The sequence below is a fragment of the Lepidochelys kempii genome, chromosome 7 (assembly GCF_965140285.1).
Source record: "Lepidochelys kempii isolate rLepKem1 chromosome 7, rLepKem1.hap1, whole genome shotgun sequence".
In the NCBI taxonomy this organism is placed as follows: Eukaryota; Metazoa; Chordata; order Testudines; family Cheloniidae; genus Lepidochelys; species Lepidochelys kempii.
The window spans coordinates 116,601,530-116,625,915 of record NC_136386.1 but is presented as its reverse complement, the minus strand read 5'-3'; the positions used below and the strand labels follow the sequence as shown (position 1 = coordinate 116,625,915).

The window sequence follows — 24,386 nt, the reverse complement described above, 5'->3', positions numbered from 1 at the left end:
TTCTCTAACAGTTATACCTGCAGTAAAGCAGAGGTGGGTAAAGTTATTGCTATATAGGGCCTGATCCTGCAAACACTTACACATGTGCTTAAGTGTTTGCAAGGTTGGGGGCCATAACTTCTTATACAATCACTCAGTAAAAATACACGCTTTGGGTGATCCCTAACGTGAGTTTCTTTTAGGGATGACTCCATAACTCGTGACTGGCATAGGAGAGTGGTGACATTGCTGGCTGGTGCATAATCATCCTCTCCTATTTTATAAACAAATGACATGGGCCACATGCAGCAGATTATTATTTCCAGGTGTACAATGGACACATTATTGGTAAAGGGTAAAATGATATTAACACTTCCCTCCCTCCCAGAGGTGTTATGAAATTTAATGTTTGTAAAGCACTTTTAGATCCTTGGTAGAAAGGATTATGGAAGTGCTGGTATGTTAGATAAAATATTAAGCTGGGTTTCCTTTCTCATGCTCCATCACAAAAAGAAGAGAGGACTATGAAGCTCACTATACTTTGGGCACAAGGAACAGTGGTATGCCAGCAGCAGAAACCTCTCCCTCCCTCCATACCCAACCACAACTAAGGCACTAGTAATAAAGGTGAGGGGAGAGATAGATGTGATTGTGGTCAATTAGACTTCAAGAACACAGCACCCTTCAAACTAGTAAGGATTAGGAAATGGAATCTCTGCTCAGAGCTCCAATAGTGTCCAAGAAAGGACCCAGAGAGCAACCAATTTGCAATGCAAAACCTTAAAATTTCATTGGAATGCTTTGTATGATTATTGTAGAAATATGGGTCAAATTGCTTCTTTGGGCCAATGATTCCCTTTGTATAGACATATAGGTACAACTTCCAGAACAGTTAGGTGCTACTGTAATAAAGATGAAAAATATATATTTAATTTGCTACAGGTCATCAGGACCCTAAATAGGAGGCAGACAGAGATACCACTGAGGCCCAGAGACACAATCAGTTCCCCTGCAGAAGCCACCATTGGGTGTCCTCCTGCACCTGTGAAGAAGGAGAACAAAGCAGAGAAAAGGTAGTGGGCTGCAGGCTCTCTGGGGCTGTGCAGAGGGAGAGGGAAGATGGTGAGCTGCAAGGAGCTCCAGCTGTTGCTGAGGCAGAGCACAGGGCAGCATCTCCTCTAAGAGATGGGGAGGAAGCTCAGGGCTCTGGACAGCACCTCCCCTGGGGTGCAGCATTGCTCCCCCTGCCCCTGTACCTGGGGGGATGATGGGGAGGGGAGTGAGAGGACAACTGGAAGAATAGAGCAGGGTTGGACCTGACTCACTGTCCCCAAAGGATTTGAGAGTTGGAGGGCTAGTAGGGAGGAAGACAGGGGTTCTGGACCTGGGGGTGTGGGAACACCCCCTGGCTTGAAGGTAGTAATAACAACGAAATATATGCAAAAAGAAAAGGAGGACTAGTGGCACCTTAGCGACTAACCAGTTTATTTGCGCATAAGCTGTGGTGAGCTACACCTCACTTCATCGAAAGCTCATGCTCAAATAAATTGGTTAGTCTCTAAGGTGCCACAAATCCTCCTTTTCTTTTTGCGAATACAGACTAACACGGCTGCTACTCTGAAACGAAATATATGGTTTCCATTTTCAGCACCCCCTCTATAACAATTGTTCCAGCACCCCTGGAGGGAGGAGTGGGTGCGGTGCACCCCCTAGGCCGGGAGGGGGACGGAAAGGGGGGGTGCCCTGGTTCACTGCAGGCCCCTAGGCTGGAAAGGGGGGGGTACCGGCTCCCTGCGCCCCCCAGGCCAGGAGAGGGACGGGATGGGGGGGGTCCAGGCTCCCTGCGCCCCCCGGGCCGGGAGGAGGATGGAAGGAGGGGGGGGGTCCCGGCTCACTGCGCCCCCCAGCAGTAGGGGACTCCCAGGTGCTGGGGGGGGGGGGCTCCTCCCATTGGCTCCTTTGCACCAGGCATCGTCATAAATGCTGGTCCCCAGGCGCCCCCGGCCGCCCCCTTAGGGCCGCCGCCAGCCTCCTCGCCGGCCGGCCGGGGGGTGGGTGGCTCCTGTGGGCCGGGCCGTCCAGCCCCCAGGCTCTGCTCCCTCCCTCCCTCCCTCCCCGGGCTGGCTCCGCGGCGCGCTCCGCGGGGCCCCATCGCTGCAGGGCGGGGGGGGAAGCCTCCGGCTGAATGGTCCCCGCTGCCACCATGAACCAGGCCCCGGCCCCCAGCGGCTCCGAACAGCCCGACCGCGATGCCCGCCCCGCGGCCGCCAGCCACCCGGCCTCCGGCAGAGGGATGCCGCCGCCGCCGCCGCCGCCCCGTCTGCCCCGGCTCATCCACAAGTAAGAGGCGCGCCGGGGACTCCCCGGCTGGGCGCCGGAGCGGGGTCAAACTTCGCTCTTCGCTGCCGCTCCCGCTCCCCTTCCCCTTCCCCTTCGCTCTCTGCGCCGCGCCGACGGCTCGCACGGACAGCGGAGCGCACTGCGGGGGTCCGTGTGCAGCCTCTCCCTCCCCGGCTGACTGCTCTTGCTAGCCCGGCTGCGTTGGCAGGTCTGGCGCCTGCAAATCCTGAAGGGTCCTGTAGCTAAGTGTTTTCAACGGCGATCGCTGTTTTCCACTCTCCTAATTTAGGTACCGGCAGGAAGCAAATGCCACCCTCTGGGCCGTAGGCAAAGCCCCAGGACAAGCCATATTCAATTCTGTTCCTCTGGTTGACATGCCGTCATCCCGCCAAAGATCAGCACCGCTCCAGTTTAACAGCCAGGTTAAGTTTTACTCCTGGTGCTCGGCTGAGCTTCCTTTCAAACAGGGGCTCCAGCGCCCACATATGTTCAGCGTATGGGGTCCGTTATAATCCATTTCACTTCGTGCTAGATTTTCGGATTGTCTTTGGACGCTTCTGAAATGTTTTTGCTTTTGTGGCTGTTGTTATTTGTTGTTGCGTTCAGCACAATTCATAAAGGGAAAAGTTGTTTTCGCATGAGTTGTAAAAGGGATAGTCACCAGGCCTACAATGAGCGGAGTCAGTATAGTGCCGGTACAGACAAGAAATACGAATAGTTAGGAAAATTTACCAATCCCATGCATAAAAGACTCTCCCTCGCCCCTATGGGTGTAATGATGGTAATAAAAAACCCCTATTGATATTTTACTTTTTTACTCTCCCACCCAAAAGGGGAAGAAATACCCCTGACACATACAGTTGCTTAAGAGTGATACCTATTTTCTGTTGGGTTAAACCAGAGGGTTAAAGACTAACTAAATGCACTGTAATTAGTACATGAAGTATGAATACTGTATAAAAATGGATACTGTATTGATATAAGGTAATTGCATGTTCTGTATCTAATTTTTGGTTTTTTGCTCTGGTCATAGCTTTATGTTAAAAAAAAAAAAATCCAGACTCGTATTTTGGCAGTAAAAAATACACTAGTAAATATCAATTTGGGAAGTGTTAGACTAGTACCCTCTTGTTTTAAGATCTGCTGTTTGCTTTGTTGGTTAGAAAAGAGGTTGAGTGTTAAGCAATTTTGACATAATGGTCCAGGCCACAACAAGTATTAAGTTCTTGTGTTCAGTTGTCAAGTAAATCTCTGGTGTGATCAAACAAAGCCTGAGTCACTGTAAAGTAATACTAACCTACTAGTTAAGCTTGATAATTGTAGAACTTTATCAGTAAGTGAACATATTTCCTTTAAGTTATCAATTTTCTTTAAATATTACTGTATGGCCAAGATTAAGTCTACAGAGCAAACACTCTCAACCTCCTTCCCCAACATATTCAACAGAACAATGTTTATTATACACAGACATATGGAACATTATTTTAAGATGAACATCTGTGTATTTATTTGAATTTTAAAATGTGTATGAAAGCAGTCTCTCCAAGATGTCTCTTTAGTTTGTGGTACTAAAAGTCAACAGTGTTTTTTGAAGCAGGCTGCATAAATTTATATATGAAACTTTCCCATATTTGGTATATGTGTTCACGCCAATTATTCTTATAGAAACTGAACTTCAGTTTGAAATATTAGTGTGTATAATATACAGAAATATAGTATTTATATAATATTAGTATCATATAGTTCAGCTGGGTAACGGAAGAGCTACTATATACATAAATTGTAATCCTGCCACAAACCACTTTTTTGTTCCTAAACCATCACAAAGTCTGTCTGAACTTTTAAATGACAGTCTCTAAAGATGGCCCTGATATCTTATTGTTTATCAAGATTTTATATGGCACATAACACAAAAGTTAGTGAGGTGAAGACGTCAAGGTGTTTCATGACTGTCCTTCTGGTTTTTGTTTAATACTAGGAAGTACGTGATGGTACAATGCCATCACATTTTTGATAATCGCTTCTGACGGCAAATTCTGGGTAAAAATTGAAATGTGAGTCTCCCTTCAAGTCTATCTTTAAGAAGACAATTTAAAGAACGCGGTGTGCGTCAACTGTTCTGTATCAAGGCAACATGGCGTAAAATGGCAAATGTCGAACATCTCTATCTAAGGCACTGCAACTTGATCGCATTATTTTGTAACTGTGCTCCATAATTTAATCTGTGCTTCCATCTTTACATTTTAGTTGGTGCACTCCCACACGAAGTATATTAAGTAGGAAATAATGGCAAATTGTATTTTGTTCCATGAGGAATATTTGGAAATTAATTTTATAACCCGAATATTTGATTCACATGTTGGTTATTTAAGATAACAAATATAATGGTACATCTTAAAAATGCTGTATCAAATTAGCTTTTTAATGTAAATGAAATGAAATGTAAATTAGGACAGATATTATGATCCTCAAAACAAGATGCCTTAAAACAAGAAAATGGTCATTTGTTACTCTTTGTAGGAAAGTGACTTGCTGATTCTTAACTAGAAAAGTTCACTGCTTAGAGGAATTTTTCTTTTCCTCAAACAAGTTCTGCATTTCTTGGTTGCCTTTTTAAAACACTTGCTTAGCTTTTGTTTTTATTTTCCAAACCACAGTAAAAAAACTAGCAGCTAATCTAGAAAGCCAACTTTCTAGTTAGCCTAATGCAGAATATATTTATTTTTATTACTGTTTTTGGGGGTCTGTTTCCATTTTGTTACTTTTATTTATTAGATTTAATTTTAAGTGCTCTGGCTCCCCTGGTCCCCATAAAAGTGTTAGAAGCTATTGCAGTCTTTAGTGAAATAAAGATGGGATTATTGAAAATATTTTAAAATAACACTTTACAAGAGTAACTTGGTAACCATTTATTATAAACAGTCTGTTCGGCAATTTTGAGTAAAATTAATAGAAGTGAAATTTGATACTTTGACACAAAGTATCTTTGTTAAACTCTTGCAATGTGAACATAATAAACTAACTTTCTTATTTCCAAGGATTTTTAAAAATGGTTCTCCATCCTAAATTCATAATATTTTCATAAAATGTAATTAAGGTATTTCAGGTTCCTTGCTGATATTAGACTGACTACTGAAATAAGATACATAGTACTATAGAGTTTGCTGTCTACACTCGGTTATATAATTCTAGGTCCTGAAAACATCATTGGTCTTGACTAATAAAGCACCTGAAAAGAGATTTATAGAAAGCTTAAAATTGCAAACATAAGCGTGATTTAGTTAGTTGCATTGGGAAACGACTTTTTATTCCATGGAAATAAAATACGGCTTTGAGGTCAACGCCATCGGATTATGAGATCAGTGTTGTGGGGGGAATGTATGGTTAACTGATATTATTTTTAAGATTAATTTTAAAAATGCAGATATTTTATGATAAATATGTTAGCTAAGGAAAGGAAGCAAGGAACATTCTACTATTACTAGCAATTATTAATGATGATTATTTTATTGTATTCTGTTTCTACCTGTGATAGTGTCTCAGGACGACAAACAGAGATTAATGGCCTATTATACTAGGGAGTGTACAAACAAATAAATATTAGAAGCCTGTAAAATAACTACAATAGCTATTCTGTAGATAATAATGTTAAGTAGCTGTTTGAACTTTTTTTCTTTTTTGCTAGAAAAGTTCACTTTTACAAAACACGTTTTATATTTTAGATGTTGCACTGCACAGTTCAAAAGCAATTTTAGCCCCTGGTTCAGTGTTGTACTGTATCACCTGTTCTTAGGTTGTATGGGAATGCTTAAGAATCAAGAAGAAGCAAAAACTTGTACTGGTAAATCTTTGGCTTCCAAGATGCATGGTTCACTGCTGTGAAATAGAACAACTAGCTAGAAATAACTTTGAGAAAAGACTGATTAGCATTATTACCTTAAATATAAAGAGACTTCATGAAATGCGGGTTGAATTCTGTATTAAAAATCATAGTTAAAAAAAGCTGTGAGTAAATACACAGTTGAGGGCATTAATTGTAACTGAATGCATTGAAAATTTTAAATGATTAGTTGCACACTTGCAGTTTTAATAATTTATCATGGATATAATAATATCTAGCAAAAATGGCGCGGTTTTGTAGCCTCGGGTAGATACTGTTGACATAGGCTCATTGCATCTGTTTTGCAATCTAAGACATCTAAAATAATGAGACAAAAACAAAGCAAATATTTTTTTCTAAGGGAAAATGTTACCTCACTGTCATGTTTTGAACTTTTTGGAAGGAAGATGAAATTTCCAACATCTGTGCCTAAGTGCTCATCAATTTAGACCAGTTTTAGGGATACACATGTTGGTGCTGAACATTTTCAGAATTCCTTCCTTTACTCCCTACATCTTAAATAAGGAATCTAGTTGGGAGAAAAACAAGCACTGAAGGAAAACATACTGTGAGACGAATTAGTATGTTCAGAGATCTAAGAGAGGCTTCCTTGCCTTATATCCTAAAATAGCTCTTGTTCCCAAATTAGGAAAAGGATAAATCTAACTAATCTGTTTTTAGTTGTTATTTTAAAAAATTAAACGTTAGCATCAAGTTTTCATATTGCTTACTGGGGTTTGTTTTTTTTGCTGATAAGTGTAACTTTTTTCAACTATAGGACTCTTTGGACTAGCTTGAGAGAGAAAATATTAAACATACGTCATTATATCCATTAGTCATGGCTTTTTACATATAGTGCATGCTTAGCTGCTATTTAACAATGGTACTTTAGGGGAAAAACTGTTTTTATTGTCTTTGTTCTTATAGATCTAGACTTTCCATATTTATATGCAGATTTAAATGACAGTTTCAAAAAAGGAGTTAATTTGATTCTTTACATTTCTCTTTCCCCCTATCCAACAAAACCATCACAATGTAGTTAATGCCACTTATAACTATGTGATCTTCTTTGCTTTTTCCCTCAGTCCCAAATGAAAAAAAATTACCGTAGCCTTCTTCACCAAGAAATATTAACACAAAACTGGAAAGGGAATATAAAAACTAGATCAAGCAAAACTGGCATTGTGGTATTAAGCAGAGCTTTACTAAACTACATCATCTTAGTCCTCCCATCTGCTGTTTGTACGTTGTGTTTTTACATTCTGCAGGACCGGTAACTTGTATTTATCTGTGAAGTTTCTAGTGCATTACTGATACTATATAAACGAGTCCCTTCTCAGACAATGCCTAGTATTCAAGCGCAAAATGAAAACTATTTCAAGAGTCACTTCAATTTGAAATCTGATTTTTTAATTTTTTTTTTTTTTAACAAAATGAGTTAAGTCCTTTCAGGCACTACTGGTGCCCTGGAGTCCACCTGTCAGTGCTTGTGGCTTAGTTATAACTTCCTACTGAAAATATTTTTCTCTCCCCTGTGACTGTGTGGAATACTGTACATGGGAAACAGAGAAACTGACTATGCACGAGGTGCTGCCAAAGGCACAGAGTAAGCAAACTGAAAAATAGATTTCTTTTTCTCTACTCTAGTCAATTTACGTTTACTGCCAATAGTAGGTAACATATTTTCAGGCATAATGTGTGGGGTTTTTTTTAAGTCGATGGCATTATTTTAATAATATAACTGTCTGAAACCAGGATTACAGAATTTTTTTTTTATCCAGGAATTTTCCTGTGGGCTACACAATAAAACTGAACAGAGTTTTGTCCTGAGATGAGCTCAACAGGTTTTAGGACTTGAGGAGGGAGCATTGAGATGGAGACAGAAGTGGAGCACCAAGCAGAACTATGCTTTTTAATAAGCCTGAAAAAATCCCCCTGTGCACAAATATCCCATTGAGCCTAACTTTTATGATTAGTTACAGTCATTATCCAATTTTGGATGACCCTGCAAATATGGAAGTTGTTTGGTAGATTTTAATGCTGCTGAACTGCAGCTGGCCTGGATAGCTGGCAGTGCCCACAGTTACAGTGCTAAAGACTTCAGTGAAAAGTGAAATGAATCCATGTTTTAGGAGCAGGATAAGGAAATAATTAAAATAATTAGTGTTTTATGGAACACAACAAATGGGAGTGGATTCCTTCTTACGGTTACTAAATTGAGTGGATCTAGTTCTTTTTTTATTGGAAATTCAATACTACTGTTCCCATCAGTGAGGAAGATGGGAAATGTTTGCCTTCGTTAAGCAGTCAGCTCTTGCTACAGGCATTGTGAATGCAAATGCTCAAAGCAGTAGATATGTATAAGCTTGCATATTGACGCTACCACTAAACGACTATATGACATTCTTATCTTTGTTCTTTCCTGTATAAAGAGCCAATGTATGTGGACAAATTCAGCCTTGATTCAGTATTGCAAGAATCCTTTCTAAGGAATTGTCAAAACAATAATTAGAAGTAGTTACTTTAAAGAAAATTAATATTACACTTTGTATGTATACAGGACAACACAGATGTGTTTTGGGAGGGGAATGAATGGAAGCATTATTTGCAACAATCACTATACTGGACTGAAACATTTTATGCACTTTGCAAATATTACCTTGATTTTTTTTTTATCCTAACAAATTCTTTTCATCTCTTTTCCAGCTAGACATTTTATCATGCTCTTCTCCCCCACCTCCTGAGTATATGTCCCCTGCTTTCGTCCACCTCATTCTTTGTAACATTTTGTACTTGATTTAAGGACACAGTTGATCTAGCCTCTGCCCCTGCTTTCTTTATATCACACTAATGACCTCTCAATGGGAAGCTGTCACTTTATGCTGTGGTAAAAACTAGCAATCCTGCCCTCTTGTATTGTGGAAACTTTTAATAGTTTGTTTGTTCTGGCATCAAGCACAGTCTACTTCACAAATTCCTCCTGCCTGTGATTAGAACAAATGCGAATTATGTGCATTTTGCATCGTACTGCGGGAAACCGCTTAATGCTTTTGTAGTGTATTATTTGATTAGGGGGTCGATGTAATTATAATGCACAGAGGCTATTTTTTCATGGCAGACTTATTGCATAAAGAAGTTTAGACCATATGCAGACCATTAGATTAAAAGTTATTTTATCTTTAAACAACACCTATTAATCAGACTACATCCGTTTATCTCTTATAGTCAAAAGATTTCAAAGGGGCCAACTTTGTCATTTAGTTTTCCTTCATAAGCATATTGTTAGGCCAACTAGGTTGACAAAGACTATGGGTGCAATGTTTAGTGATATTATGTGGACATATAAATTGCAGCATAACTGACAGTCTTTCTGAATTTGCCACAAAACGATGCTCCAAAATCTAAGCTATAATTTACACAAATAAAAACTTCTCGCCCTTATGGGTGGTTGTGAGGATAGCCACTAAAATGTAAAAGCTTGCAGGGATGTCTGCCTGAGTCTGCAGACAGCTTGCATCTGTAGCTCTAGGAGGAGTGAAAGGTTGACTTTCATCAGTGTGGTGTTAACTCTGCAGCCTATTGATAATTGAAATGGTAATATGGATAACTCTTTCACTGCTGATCCTTTTTAATAGGTATACCCAGATTACATACTCCTTCCACAGTTTAGGATGTCCTGCATATACTGGGAATGAGTGAAGTGGTGTGAGAAGAGGAATTTAACCCTCTTTCCCCTCACTCTGATTGCATTCTAGATGCAAAACCCCAGCTGTTCCCTACCTCTCTGTCAAAACCTCCGGCTTCTCCCCAAGATACCCACATTGTAGCCTTTTGTTTTCAGTCCAAAAAATGTGCAGCATATTGAAACTTGGTAGCAGCGTAAAATACCCTGAATATAACATCACCGAGGATGCCTGGGTTTGATTCTACTGAACAGTGGGGAGGCATGTTGTGATGGGGTGTGGGAGTCAGGGGCAGATCTACTTAATTCAAGACCAATATGTCTTCTAGGACATAGGGCCTTGATAATGAGTATGCATTTTCTCTTAACGTTTGTATCATATTTTGGGGAATACTGAACTACTTGCAAGTCTAAATAGTAACTTGGCAGTTGAGTCTTCCTTTATTGAGTTAATAAATCGCCTCTCCCCCTCCCCCCCTGCCCCAGTGTGGGTTTTTGTATGCCACATGTCAGAGCACCAGTAACCTGAGAAAACAGCAGAATCTATTTTCCACACTAAGAAGCATTATTTACAGGCAACTGTATCGGCTTAAAGGTAGTGTTCTTTAGGGGAAAGTGCATTGATGTTATTTTCTAGTTCAGTAATATGTGTATGATTCGTTATACTGATCATTTGTAAATGGACTGTTCTTCTTTGAGCATAACCTTTCGTGAGCTACAGCTCACTTCATCGGATGCACGAAAGCTTATGCTCAAATAAATTCGTTAGTCTCTAAGGTGCCACAAGTACTCCTTTTCTTTTTGCGAATACAGACTAACACGGCTGTTACTCTGAAACCTGTTCTTCTTTGTTGTTGTGAGACCATTACATTTTAAAAACATAACTTTTGTTTTTAAATCTGTGAGCACGCATATCAAATAAATACAGTATATTTCTTTAATGCTATGGAGGATACTGCATACTCTTTCTCCCTACTGCCTATTCTCCTTGGAAGTAAACTGAGTGCTGGCAACTTAGAGCATAGAGAAATTGTTTGAGAAATTCCCTCCATTATCCACAAATTAAACATGAGTAGCCTTATTCTCACAACTACATACTCAGCCTGCTCAGCATGGATGATGATGTTGGATGCAATTCAGAAATATTTTCAAAAAATGCATTTTCCCAACATAAGAAGTTTGTTGGTGTTAAAGATTACACACATCTCAGATTGGGGCTGAAGTTATGAGAGGGTTTCTTTTCTTTTCTTTTTTCTTCTTTCAACAGGAGAGAAATATTAGTAAATGAGGCAGCATATGTCTCAGCTCTTGACTTCTTTTACCTACCTAAACTCTTCCATTAACACATCTTAAAATTCACACCGTAGCTATGCAAGTACTGTGAGCCGTCCATTTGTGCTCTACTCTTTCGCCACCCAGGCACTTGGTTCATTCTTTTAAGGTCAGCCATGGTTTCCACCCTCCTGCCAGCCAGTAACTGAGCATCATGCTCTCTCCTCTGTTTACAACTTTATTTAAGGTCATTATTTTACGTTGCAGTTTACGTTACTGTCTTTTGGACAGGCCCACCCTCCTGCTGATGTCCATTGCTGGCTGTTCTTGAAATGTGTCATGAGGCTAAACATTTTAGAAAGCCATGTAGTTAACCTCTTCTATTACGTTTGAACTGCTTATTTTGTCAGTGATTTTCCCCCTTGATGTTAATGATCATGTCCTGGCAAGGATTTTTCTACTGAACCATTTATTGGTCAAGAACGGCTGCATGTTTTCCCCTTGGTTACTTGTCTTTGTTTTATGGCCATGAAGGGCATCCTTGGTGTGTGTCTAGAGGTGAGCAAATTTGCAAATAGTGCAATAGACCGTGGCCCACTAAGATGGGTTTTAGTAGCATAATAGACAAAGAAGTTTGTAGATAGAACAGATTAAAAAAAAATTCTATGGCTCTTGATTCAAAGTCAATAGTGATTAAAAACTATACACTTTCAGTTGATAGCCTAATCTTTGGACTGGCAGACCATTTGAACATATTAGTGTATTTCATCACCTATGTATACTTAATGTGCCAAATATGTACCTATTTCATATTTAATAATATAAGTGGAGGTAAAGAGGGGAACTTCTACAAACCATAGAACAATATGTCTTCAATAAACTGAACTTTGTTCCAGAAGACTATTCTTCATTATTGTCCAAGCTAAATTTCTATTTAGAGAATAAAATGGACTGAACTTGTTTGAAAGTAAAATAGAATAATTTTACTCTTTGTATTTCATTTTATGGTTGCATTTTAGATGATCCAAGTATGAGTTTATGCAGAATAAAACACCAGCTTTCCTGTAATTTACATATTCCTGCATTATGTGGCCAGTCCAACTTTATTTCCTCTTTGGATATAGTATACAGACTATGAGTCTGATCTTGCAAAGCCTTATTCACACACATGAGGGTTACTTATGGGCTCCAATCCTCTCAGCAAACCTCACAAAGCATCCTGAATATTACCATTAAACTTTGCCTCTGAAGGCACTGGAGCTGCAGTACAAAAACACTTAAAACACAATAATAATTAATAACAAAGACTTTATAAATATACAATAGAGGCCAAAGAAAGAAAGAAACATCTAAACCATGTGCCATCCTATTTTAAAGGAGCATGGTATCTGGGAGGAGATTCTACACAGGATCCAACATTAATTAAAATAGAAATCTATACAATGTTGCCTTTGAAACAGGTGAGGGATGGGCTGAGGCAGGTGTCCAGTCTCAATAAACTTCCACACCCCAAGGTCCTCCACAGTAATGATGATAGCTATCTGATTTCAGACATAAAAATAAGCAATTACAGAATTTAAAACTTCTCACCTGATCCGTTATCTGGCTATTATACCTGTAACTCATCCTATGCATTAGAAAGTAAATACAGTTGGTAACATTGCACAATTTTATCACAAATCTTGCAATTTTTTTTGGTGTTTTGCTTAAAACCTCAGCTCCTGAGAATGTCAGGTTTCTTTTTTGAAAAAATAAAAAGTAAGTTTTTGGTCCTCATGCTTGTAGTGCAAACAAAGTGCGAACCCTGCAGATTCAAAAACCAGAAGGCAAAGAAAAACCCAACCTTTATTTTTGAAAACCTCATAATTTTAAGCGTATCTCATGAGTTTTTTGCAGTCTGATTCATGACTTGTGAATACTTGGAGTTAGCAGAAGGTAAAGCTGTGTCAGTTTGAATTGATGAGGTTTCAAATACTGGAGTGGGATGTTGATCATTTAATGAAGATTTCACAGTGTTGCTGTGTGAGATCGTTAAAAAAATTCTTCTCCAATTCATTCTGCATGAAGGAAGTGTCCCTCTGAGTGACACGCATCAGGACCATACATTTCCCTCTACATCTCTCAAGTACCATGGTAGGGGCTACATGGGCAGACTGCATGGGGTCTCCGCTCAGACTCCGTTTTGGCCAGCATGGAGTTGACTGAGGACAGTCCAGGAGGGAGGACATAAGGTCCCTGCTTACACAGATCCAGTGATCCAAAAGCCCCATTTGCGGGGAGGGGAAGGGTGACAGCTATTGTAGGATGGAATAGCTAGAAACAGGGGGTCCACACTGACTATTCACATTTATTTATTAACTGAAAACAAGAACAACCTTTTAACGATTTGAGAACCATCCAGCTGTGCACTCAATTAACCTCTGAAACCAAACACTCCTGTTATTGTTTCACTTCTCCTCCTCCTGTTCCTTTTGATTACTCGCCATCCACTTGTTGCATCTTGTGTTAAAATAGATTGTAAGATCTTTGGAGCAGGTATTGTCTGTTACTGTGCACGTGTGCAGTGCCTAATTGCATGGGGCCGTGACCTTAACTGGGGGCTCTGGCTACTACTCTGGGGTTGGGGGCTGAGTTGCAAAATTCACATTGTTCTCTACTGTGGTCACATGACAAAGAGACAGCTGCTTTCTTCAAACAAGGAACTCCATTCTAATAAGGAAGAACAATTTTCTCCTTTAAAGCTAATGTATACTCTGCTTCGTTGTAGAGCTTTTGACTGGCTCCCTGCTACAGATGTAAAGAAACATTGCACCTGTCCTCATATATGAACAGTTGTTTACTAGGGTTTTTAACAGGTAGGGCGAAGACTTCACCCATATTGCTTGTTGACTTAATAGTGCTCAGTGTAAGAGATTTTTTTCCCCATGTGTTTTAATTTAACACCACTCTTATTTGTGGAGTTGAAAACAAAAGTTTTTGCTTTACCGTTTCTTCAAGTTAAAGCACCATTAACTTAGAGTTGGTAACAATGTCCCAAGGCTGAGTACTTGATTGGCAAGTTTTAGCTTTGAGTAAATTTTCACAGCTGATCTACAAATCCCTGATGGACCATTAGATGCTTGACAGTAACCCTGGCAGGCACTACTATAATAATTGTAGTTTAAAGTTTGTTATATTTAGCTTTCTCTGCTCTAGTTGGAAGTCTAATGTGACTAACCACTGTTAGAGTTATCTCATTACAAATATACCATTACGTTATCTGCATATCTTTTGCCAGTCAATTTTAAATTGGAAGTTGCTGTCCATACCAAACTGTAGAATGGCAATTTTGACCCATATTCACTCGCAGTGGGCAAGGTATGGGATGTCAGAGGATCTGATTAGTAACAAATGGACCCCAGTTCTCAAGTTTCCATAGAGAATTGCAGCACATCACTTCCCACTTCCCACCTTCTCCCCGACAACACACACACACGATGGCTGAGAGAGCTAGTTAGTCAGGGAAAAGATTCTTAAAGTTAAAAGTGATGAAGATCCACATCTAGTCCAGTTACACTGAGAAACACACAATTTCCTGACGTTATTTTAAACGGCAAATACTGAGATAAACTTATTTATCTGCAGCAAGGTTGCCAAGTATATGGGTAACCACTAAACTCTAAGAGAAGGGCTGGCATCCTAGCACAGGTGCCAGTAGGTGGATCAACAGGCACTTCCAGCAAGACTTCAGTTACTTTTATTGTTTGTGCTTTGTATTACCGTAGCACCTTGGACCCTAGACATGGACCAGGATCTCATTGTGCCAGGCACTGTACAAACATAGAACAAAAGCACTAGTAGACTTGCAAATGCAAGTGGAAGGCTGGTAAATGAAACAAGCCTTTTAGTATGACAGGAATTGAAAACCATTGCTCAGATCGACATCAGGACACCAATGCAGCTGGAAACAGACAAGTTACTACTAGTATCGGAGTGGCTATGATGTTGCCTGTATCAAACTTCTGAGAACACCCCAGGTAAATTAGGGACCTGATTCAGGATCTAGTGAAGTCAGTGGAAAGACTCCCTTTGACTATACTGGCCTTTGGATCATGACCTACTGGTTCCAGAAGCCTGGGCAGACTCAGAATGAGCTGAGTGCTCAGGCAGTGAATAAAAAGTGGCTTTGCTTTCTCACCTGACAAATCCTGAGTGAATGTTGTACTTGCCATTTGATGTAATCTGGTGCACTTCCTTGTGGGAATGAGCGGTGATTGCTCAGTAGTGTAGGGGAAGGGGTAGGAAGGTGATCGCTGCCAAAGGTAAGGAATATTTCCTCCCCTCCCTCCCTGGGCTTGGGCAAAGAGAAATTAAATGTAATGCAAAATGATTTTTGACTGACTATATCCAAATTTAGAACATAAGAACGGCCATACTGGGTCAGACCAAGGGTCCATTTAGCCCAGTATCCTGTCTTCCGAATCCCTTCAGCCTTTTCTACAGAAGCTAAATCAGCAGCTCTTACATAAATCAGTAAATCCTTTTCTGTATTTCATTACACATGAAGGCAATTTGAAAGGCAATATCTAAACTTTCTATCAACGGGGAAGGAAGAAGGAAAAATGGTCTTTGGTGTTAACTCAGGCAAATTTGAAATTTTTGATGGGAAAAAATTGTCCAGTGATGAACTCATATTAAAATTTATATATTAAGAGAACCTGAAATTGTGTTCCTAATGGTCTTGCTGCAAGGTCAATAAAAAGCCTGTGTGATGCAGTGAGCCATGATAAAATGTGCATTGAAAGTGTGCTCTTGATGGAGGGACAGAAATAAGTCTGTTTAAAATGTTTCCTTGCTAGGAAGCATCTTTGATTGATAGACATCCATTATAAAAGAAATAGGGTTAGTCGTCATCATCATCAGTCCTTGCTTTCAAGTGGCTTTGCATTCCATTTGTGGCAATGAGCTCTCTAGTAGAACTTCACACTCTTGTGGCAGAAATGTGATCCTAAGGATGTCTGAGCTAGTTATGATATCAGACACTTAAACTAGATAAATCTTTAAGATCAACACAGTTTTAAAGGAAACAAAACTAATTGCTTTCGTATGGACTACACTGACAGATGAAACCATGCTGATGGCAGAAAGAAAGAAGACATCCCTCAGCTCATAAATTTTTTATGGGACGATTTGCAAAGCAAAGAAACTTTATGGTGTTGTATAGAAATGAGGTAGGACTCTAGCAAATATATCAGCCAAAACCAGTATTAGAATAAGAAAATAACGATGTGAAAAAGATGGATATGAGCACATACAGCTGTCAAACTCTGGAAGAAGTATATAGCGATGAGCTCTCTGTTTCTTCCTTTAGGGTTGAAGGAGTGGGAAGCAAGTGATTATGGGCCAGCTTGTGAACCCCTTGGAGAGCAGTTATTCACTGAGATAGTGAGACTCCTCATGGAGTGACAGGATTACTCCCTGAGTAAGTGCTCACCAGCTTGAGTAAGGGGTTCACAATCTGGCACTGAATGGCAACAGTGGGTCCAAGTGGTCCCATTGATTTGGATGCCAGCACTTACATGAGGATAGAGTTTACAGGATCTGGCTTGGTATGAGTCCCTACTTAAGAAAAAAATTATAGTAGGAAAAATGAATCTTAAATCATTTATTTTGATGATTATCTTGCCCTAAATTAAAGGTGGGGGAAGGCTATCAGAGAGGGCAATGGATGAAGTAATGAGTCCATCAGCTTTTTATGGTTTTGGGAAACCCTAGGTATTGTACAGAAATTAAACCAAGCCTGTGGGTTTTTTTGTGGTTTCTTTTCCCCCCTAATGTCCACAGGTGCCTTCTTTTGTTTTTGCTGGTCAGTGCTCCTCTCCCCCCCACCTCCCTGTGTGAGCAGCAGGCGGGACCTCAGGAGGAAGAGGCTGAGGAGGGGCGAGGCTTCACGACAGAGCGTGGGTGGAGCAGGGGACAGGGCCATGGTCCAGGTGCCGGGGCTCACAAAAGATTAATTCAGCCTTCCGGGTGCTGCGCACCCCCTTTTTTCTTTTTTCTTTTGGTGGGTGCTTGAGCCCCAGAGCACCCACAGAGTCAGCGCCTATGCTCACATCATTAAGTGTTTTCTGGCTTAAAGGTTTTCTTTTCCTCCTATTGTTTAGAATTAGACTAAAACTAATTTTTTCCCCAGATAAAAATGGAGGGCATTGGTTTTATCGTTATGGGAGGGCTAATCAAAATCTCACAATTTTAAATAATGAGTGAGACAGTCTGCAATAAGTAAAATGAGCCCATATCCTATTCAGTCTGGCACAGGTAACTTGGAAGACAAGGCAACATGTTCACAACATTCACAACAATATGACAGTTTCATGCATCATTGGATGAGAATGTAATACCAATGTTTGTTCCTGAAACCTCCGAGTCTATGGATGAGGAAATTTTCTTTTCCTCAAAATAGGTGAAGAGGTCATTTTTTAAAACTTGGTTTTGTTAGAAATTGATATATGGTTCAGTGAAAAACTGAAAAAAAGATTTGCCCTTGTCCCATGCAATGTTAACCTTTCAGCAGCCTATCATTTCTGAAAGTTCTCTGACTGATTTATGTGCCTTTGAGCATGAGTGGCCCAAGGAAGTAAACCAGAACTTTTTCCTGCTTCAAAGGGTGTACGGATTTAACTAGGACTACAGCAGTTTATTAATAGAATCTGCTGCATTTCCTTCGTACAAAAATACGAAGAGCGCTTTGCTGAGAGAAATTTTTGCTGCGCCTCTCTGTCTTTATGGCTCGCTCATCACCCAGCTAAAATTAAAAAGTGAAGTAAGGCTGCTCTTGCACTCTATTTTTAAATTGCTTTAGCATATGAATGTGAGTGTGAAATCTTTCTTTAGGCCTCCGTTAACTCAATTACCCACTTATTCAAAACATTCTCTCCTCAAATTACTGGGTTATAACTGTGTTAACATATTCTGTGTACATGCTAGACAGTGTGGCTCTCAAGGTAACATGCTTTTCTTTAGCTACCTGTATTTATTTCATTTTTTGTATGGTCAGTTTGTAGTTATATAATCACTAACCAGTGATGATAAGAGACACCATAGAAGGCCAGCCAGTGTCTTTAAAATCTGCCTTGATCTTCAAGAATCCGAGTGAATAGAAATAAAAAAGATTATCTATACAATTCCTTCCCTCCTAGGAAGCATTACAGCTAAGGCTGGATGAAAACTCCTCTTCTCCCACCCCCAATTCTTTTTCAAGTGGCAAATTTTCATTTGAAATTATTCATGGGAAATTTTCAGATGGGAACGAAATTTTCATTTCATTTAATTAGAATTGAAATTTTTATTTTGATTTGAATTAAAATGTTTGTTCCATTTTGGTTTACAAAAACATTTTACATTTTTGGATCTTTGTTTTTCACCTTTGTACCTTTTTCTTTTTGCCACTCTGTTGAATAGAATGAAAAATGTCTAGGCTTTATTTTTTCATCTTTTTGCTTTATTTCACTCTAACTTTTCAACTTTGGAAAAGTCGCAAGTGACAAAAGGAAAAATGAAACACGGTAACTTTCCCGCCCTGTAACTTTACATTTTGTTCTTAACCTTTTGAAAAGTTAGAGAGTAGCAAAATTAGTGTTGTTTTTCCTTTTGTCATTCTTCAGAGCTTTTCCAGCTTTAGAAAAGTTGCAAAATTAGAGAGTAGAAAAGAGAAAAAAAAAAAAAAAGGGGGGGGGAACCCAACAACCCTCCCTCCCCATCCTGTCTCTGGACTTTTTGCAATCAATGGTGAAGAGGAGGAAAACAAATATTCAAAATTTTGAATTATTTTGAAAAATAAAATGAAAATCACAAATAATAACTAAATGAAAATGTGTTTTGTTTAGAAACATTCATAGAAAAACTGAAAGAAAAATGCCAAACAACATTTCCCTCTAATATATATAAATTAGCAAGACATTTCTTCATTCAAGACATTTTGTCATGTTGAGAGACCTGCTATTTCTTGGAACACAGGGATTTCTGATCCCTGAGATATTGTAATCCCATGAGGAGTTTCTAGTGGCCACCATGAAAACGAATAGGAAAGCATTGTGTTCACACAGGGAGAAATCATTGCTCCCAGATTCTTGATGTGTGTTACCTTAGTTTCAGACAATCACATTAACGAGGGAATACAGGGCCTGATCCAACTCCTGCTGAACTCAGTGGGAATCTTTCCAGTGACTTCAGTGGAAGTTGGATCAATCTCATAGTGAGTGGACTTTCCTCCTTCAAATCTCTTCTCTGCCACGATGCCTGTCAGACATTAGCCAGTTAATGATGGGTTAAAGATCAGCCATGGAAATCAGTGGCACTTATATAATATATTTAGCATTATCAGGGGGAAAATTGCATCTCTATATAAAGATTGTATATCTTTCCTCTGCACAGGCCTCCTTAACTTGTAAGATCTTTGGAGTGTGGACCGTGTTATGTGTTTGTGTAGCAGTGTGGAATCTTAATCCTGATTAGGGCCTCTGGACACTACCGTAAAATAAATGGTAAACTTAAAAGGAAACTCTTGAGGGCATATATTATTTCTGTGATTCTGTTCCATTGATTCTTTTGGGATGTGGAAGCAGACCCTTGGTGATGAGCATGGTATAAAATTTAGATGGCCACACATTCTTAAGACTTCCCCAATTTCTTACCTTTTGAAGTTCAGAGCTGGCTGAGGTTTTGAGAATCTTAGCAAAGAGTCTTAGACCATGGCTCATCCTCGGGACCAAACTACTACACTGAATAAATTATTTAATCAGAAGAGCTTTCAAAAGTAAGGGATCTGAGAGGTTTCATCTTGAACTCATGCATCAGAGAAGAAGCCACCACCTTTCTTGGTTGTTTTCCATGTTCACTCTGTCGAGTTCCTTTGTCTCCAACAGGAAACAGAAGTGCTTCTCCTGATCAAGGTTTGGTCTAGGGGTAAGCGAGGCATAATGTCTTTGGTCCCCTCTTACCTCTCTTTCCTCTGCCACCACATATTGGAGTCAAGGCTTTAGGGTTTGCATCAGTGCCCTGCTAGGATTCCTTTGTTGATTATTCTTGTTCAAGTGGTGGTCAGGCCTCCCTCTGTCGTTTTGCTGTAGTTAGGTAGTGATACTGACGTTGGAGGAGGAGGAAAGTTTAGAAAGGCGTTTCCTGTAGTGTCCAAAGCCTCCTGGAATGGTGTAGAGTGGGAATGTGTAGCAGGGTCAAATGCCCCCTATGTGCCCATGCCCCCTTGTGGCCTAGGGTCATGTTACAGACAGCCTGCCTCAGTGTTCCCTCTTGGAGTGTTCAAATAAAACTTCACCCAGGCTTCTTCTTGGTAAAAATAGACCACCTTGGGAACTGGGTGAAAATAAACTGCAAATAAAACTAAAAATCCCAAACAAAGTCTATTCCTAAATCCACACAACACAAGGTTTCTCTTCCTCCTCCTAGGCTGTCCTACCTGGGGCCTTTGCAGTCTCTTCACTGCTTGGACAAGGTCTCTCCAAGGCCTCCTTGCGTGAGCAACTACCTTGGTCTCAGGGTCACCCCTGAAGTACCCTGTCCTCACTCTGTGCAGACTCTGCCACAATTTCTTGAACTGCTGCCCCTTGTTGCTCTTTATAGGGAATTACCTGATCCAACCCAGGTGTGCCTCATTCTGTAATCAAGATTGGCTAGTGTCAGCCCTTTAGTGGCAAGCCACCCTGTTACAGAATGTTTAAGTCTACCTTGGGCCTAATAAAATAGTAAACGCGTTCTGAGAGTGCCATCTTTTGGGCTGGTAATGCAAGTGATCCTGGGCCCCTGTCTAAGTCCTGCATGCTATCCATCTGCACGGCATCTTTCTGCTTATCTCTGTCTCTCCTGCCCACCAGAAATACCTGAGATTCCATGTACTTGGGTGTTAGCTGATAACACATTTCTGTTGCTGGATAGAGTATCATGTTGCTCTTCATGGTGATAGACAGTAGTATGGCCAGATAGCTAGACAGTGATGCCAAGTAACACAAACCTGGAGCCACAATGTCATATCCTTCCATGCCAACCTTTATGCTTAAAATAGTCTGCCTACTAATATGTGCCCCATCCCCCATTCCTTCTTCGGAACACCCTTGGAAAACCATCTGTTCTGTTAAATGTTCTAGCTGTATTTATTCAAAGACTCTATAATTCTTAGATTGCTGTTTATTCAGGAAGTGTAACTTGAGTGTGCATGGAATCTACTTTCCTTTTCAATATACAGAGTTACAGCTGATGGCACCAAACTGTCTGCATTTTAAAGTGTCTATAAGTATTGTTAAACTATTGACTGTGTTAATTTTTGTGAATTAAAATACCCACAGTGCTAATTCAGAGGCCCCAGTAAGGAAACAAAGTTTCAGGAATTCATGAAAATGCTTAAACATTCATTAAAGTCTTAAAGAAAAGCACAAACACAGGTGGCTTGCTGAACTGGGGCTTGGAATATCTGCTTGTCTAGGTGCTTGCACTGTGCTCAACACCATGGTATCTGAGCACCTTACAAGTGTTAAAGGTACTCTCCGGCATGCATGCTTTGCGTGTGTGTGTGTACACTGTAAAACGAATGCAGAACCAAACGCACGAGTCTACACATGGATCCTTATTTTCACTTTGGAAAATAAACCCTTTTACAAATTAACCATTTATTTGTATTTCTTTCCTTAGTTTTACTGCAATCTTCATATTTAGCCACAAATTTCATAGCCACTGAAAAGAACAGGAAATATCTTGATAGATCATCAAAGCACTTCCCTCTTATAAGGCCGATTTTGCAAGAAGTAGAGAGTGCAGTTCTGAAGTGTCGAGTGCCCTCTGCTCATACTCACTTCACTGAGAGTCAAGGGTACTCAGCATCTTTCAGAATTGAACCTTTGGTGCACAGCAGTTGTGAGACGAAGTTTTCAAATACATACAAAAGAATGTAGGTTTTCTGAGTTCTATTTCTCCATCTTACTGTAATTATGAAAAAAGTGGTCCATTGTGATCACAGCTGTTGTCCATGCTATCTCGGCCTTTCTAAAACAAGATTGTGCTCAGCTCCAATGCAGGTGTGGAAGGAGGAAGATTTGCGCTAGGAACAATGGAACACAAGTGTTCTGTGGGCTCACAGAGCTCAAGGACTGGGCATTTATGTCCAGAACTGACGAGACCATATGCTACACGCTTTCCAAGGAAGGTCAGATAGCAGAGCATCAGTGCTTCCACAATTCTAGGACGCCTGGAGCCTGAGTGAGGCACAGTGCCTTTGGGAGCATCCCATTGGTCCATGGACTTCGGCAGCATCACCAGGGCAGGGTGGTAGCTCTGTACCAGGTTCCCATCCATGGAGTTTCCCTGTTACTGACCGTGACTAATTGTGTTTAATATAGAGACACCGCCGCATTCTCACGAGCAGGTAATCTGAAGCCATAAATTGTGTCTTTAAAGCTATAACAGGATTCAAAAAGGAACTCGATCAGTTCATGGCAGACAGGCCCATCAGTGGCTGTTAGCCGGGATGGGCAGGGAATGGGTGACAGGGATAGGAAGCTAAGAATGGGTGACAGGAATGGATGACTTGATGCTTACCTGTTCTGTTCATTCCTTCTGGGGCACCTGTCATTGGCCACTGTCGGAAGACAGGATACTGGGCTAGATGGATCTTTGGTCTGACCCAGTATGGCCGTTCTTATGTATTCTAAACAATCATATGAAACTCAGGCAACTTTACTTTTGCTAATGCAAGGTTTATACTCCTCTATTAAGGATAAATAGATTAGCATAGCAATTGCTATTTAAAATTAATCTGCTGACACTGACATTGCTTATAACCAATAAGCTCTCTCAGAAAGCGGAAAGAAAATTTTATGGGCTGGAGCGATTATGGTAGAGAGGTTAATGGGCATTTATAAAGAATAAATTAAAGGAGTTTCTTTAGATAGCTGAACTGTTTAGCAGTCACCACCGTCGGTTTAAAAAATCTTACTGGCTTTAGCATGTATGCAGCAGACACTTTAAATGCTGCACTGTGCCTTTCAATAGAATATTGAATTAAGTGAGGAGTGGATTAGAAACTGTAGCTAGTATTTAACAGCTTGAAAATGTTACCCATTTATTTGGTTGCTATACGTTTTTACATGAACAGATTTACTAGCCAAATAAAACATTTTATTTTCAATCTAAGACTATTAAAAATCCTAATGACGTTTTCTTCATATAGGGGCATTGAAAGTAGTTGTTATTATGAGCCATTAGTGTTTTACGTACCAATCGCTCTGAATTAAAGCTGTATATGTGGCATATTTAATTTGCTGTGGTTGTATCTTGGAATTTTAGCATCATACAGTCAGTTTGGTATTTAACATGGACCTTGAGTCTGAGAACCCTCTCACTTGACAACAGATTTTATGGTGCAATGCTGAGGCAAATCAAGGTTAAGCTTTTATTCTACAGCTGCCTTCAGTGACCGATGGGAAGAGGCAGCACAGGTTAGGGATTAGGATATAGAACTAACACTCCACAAGTCAGGAACCATTGATTCTATTTTGGGCTCTGCTAATGTTTTGCTATGTGACCTCTGGCAAGTCACTTTATCACCTCTTTGTCTCAGTTTCCCTAACTGTAAAATGGGGCTAATGCTGCTTACCTGCTTCCGAAAAGCACTTAGAGAGCTACAGATCAATGCTAATGCTAATAATAATAATAATTAACAATTTTCCTCTGGTTTAGCAGAATTTCACATCTCAGCATGTTGTGTAGTTGTTACTTTTCATACTTGCAAATGGTGCTTTTATTTAATCAGCAAGAGCATAACAGAATATTTTTATACTGCACAATGTGTTCACTATTATTATTTTTTAAAAGTGCTTATGCTCTCGCCCCTTGAAGGGAATGGTATCTCTCATTCCCATTCATTTGCACTGGAGTTTTCTTTTTAAGAAATACTTGCTGTGTGCTCCTAGTGGCTACTTTAATTTAAACATCTTAGTTGTGCAATTTTTGTTTCTTAAGAGTGTCATGAGACCACATGGAACTCATTACAGGACTGGGATCTTAGATTTCACTTCAGAGACCAATTGTAAAATTTAATTTGTTATAATTTAAAGGTAGACAAAAAAAGAAATAACCCATAAAACAATAAAAGGTGCATACTTTCTTGAAGCTGTAAAACTAAACCAGCATGTAGCATCTGCTCCCAATGAAGTCAGTGGGAAAGTTATTAACTTAAATGGTTCAAGC

The 24,386-nt window shown here is 40.0% G+C and overlaps 1 protein-coding gene across 1 annotated transcript in view; it reads left to right on the top strand.

Moving 5' to 3' along the window:
* The first annotated feature begins 2,130 nt into the window (after positions 1-2,130).
* Positions 2,131-24,386, top strand: part of RBM20 (RNA binding motif protein 20) — a 159,097-nt gene continuing 136,841 nt past the window's right edge. Inside the window, exon 1 of the mRNA XM_073354387.2 lies at positions 2,131-2,319. Coding sequence (XP_073210488.1) covers positions 2,165-2,319 — 155 coding nt within the window. The 5' untranslated portion in view covers positions 2,131-2,164. The remainder of the gene's footprint in view (positions 2,320-24,386) is intronic.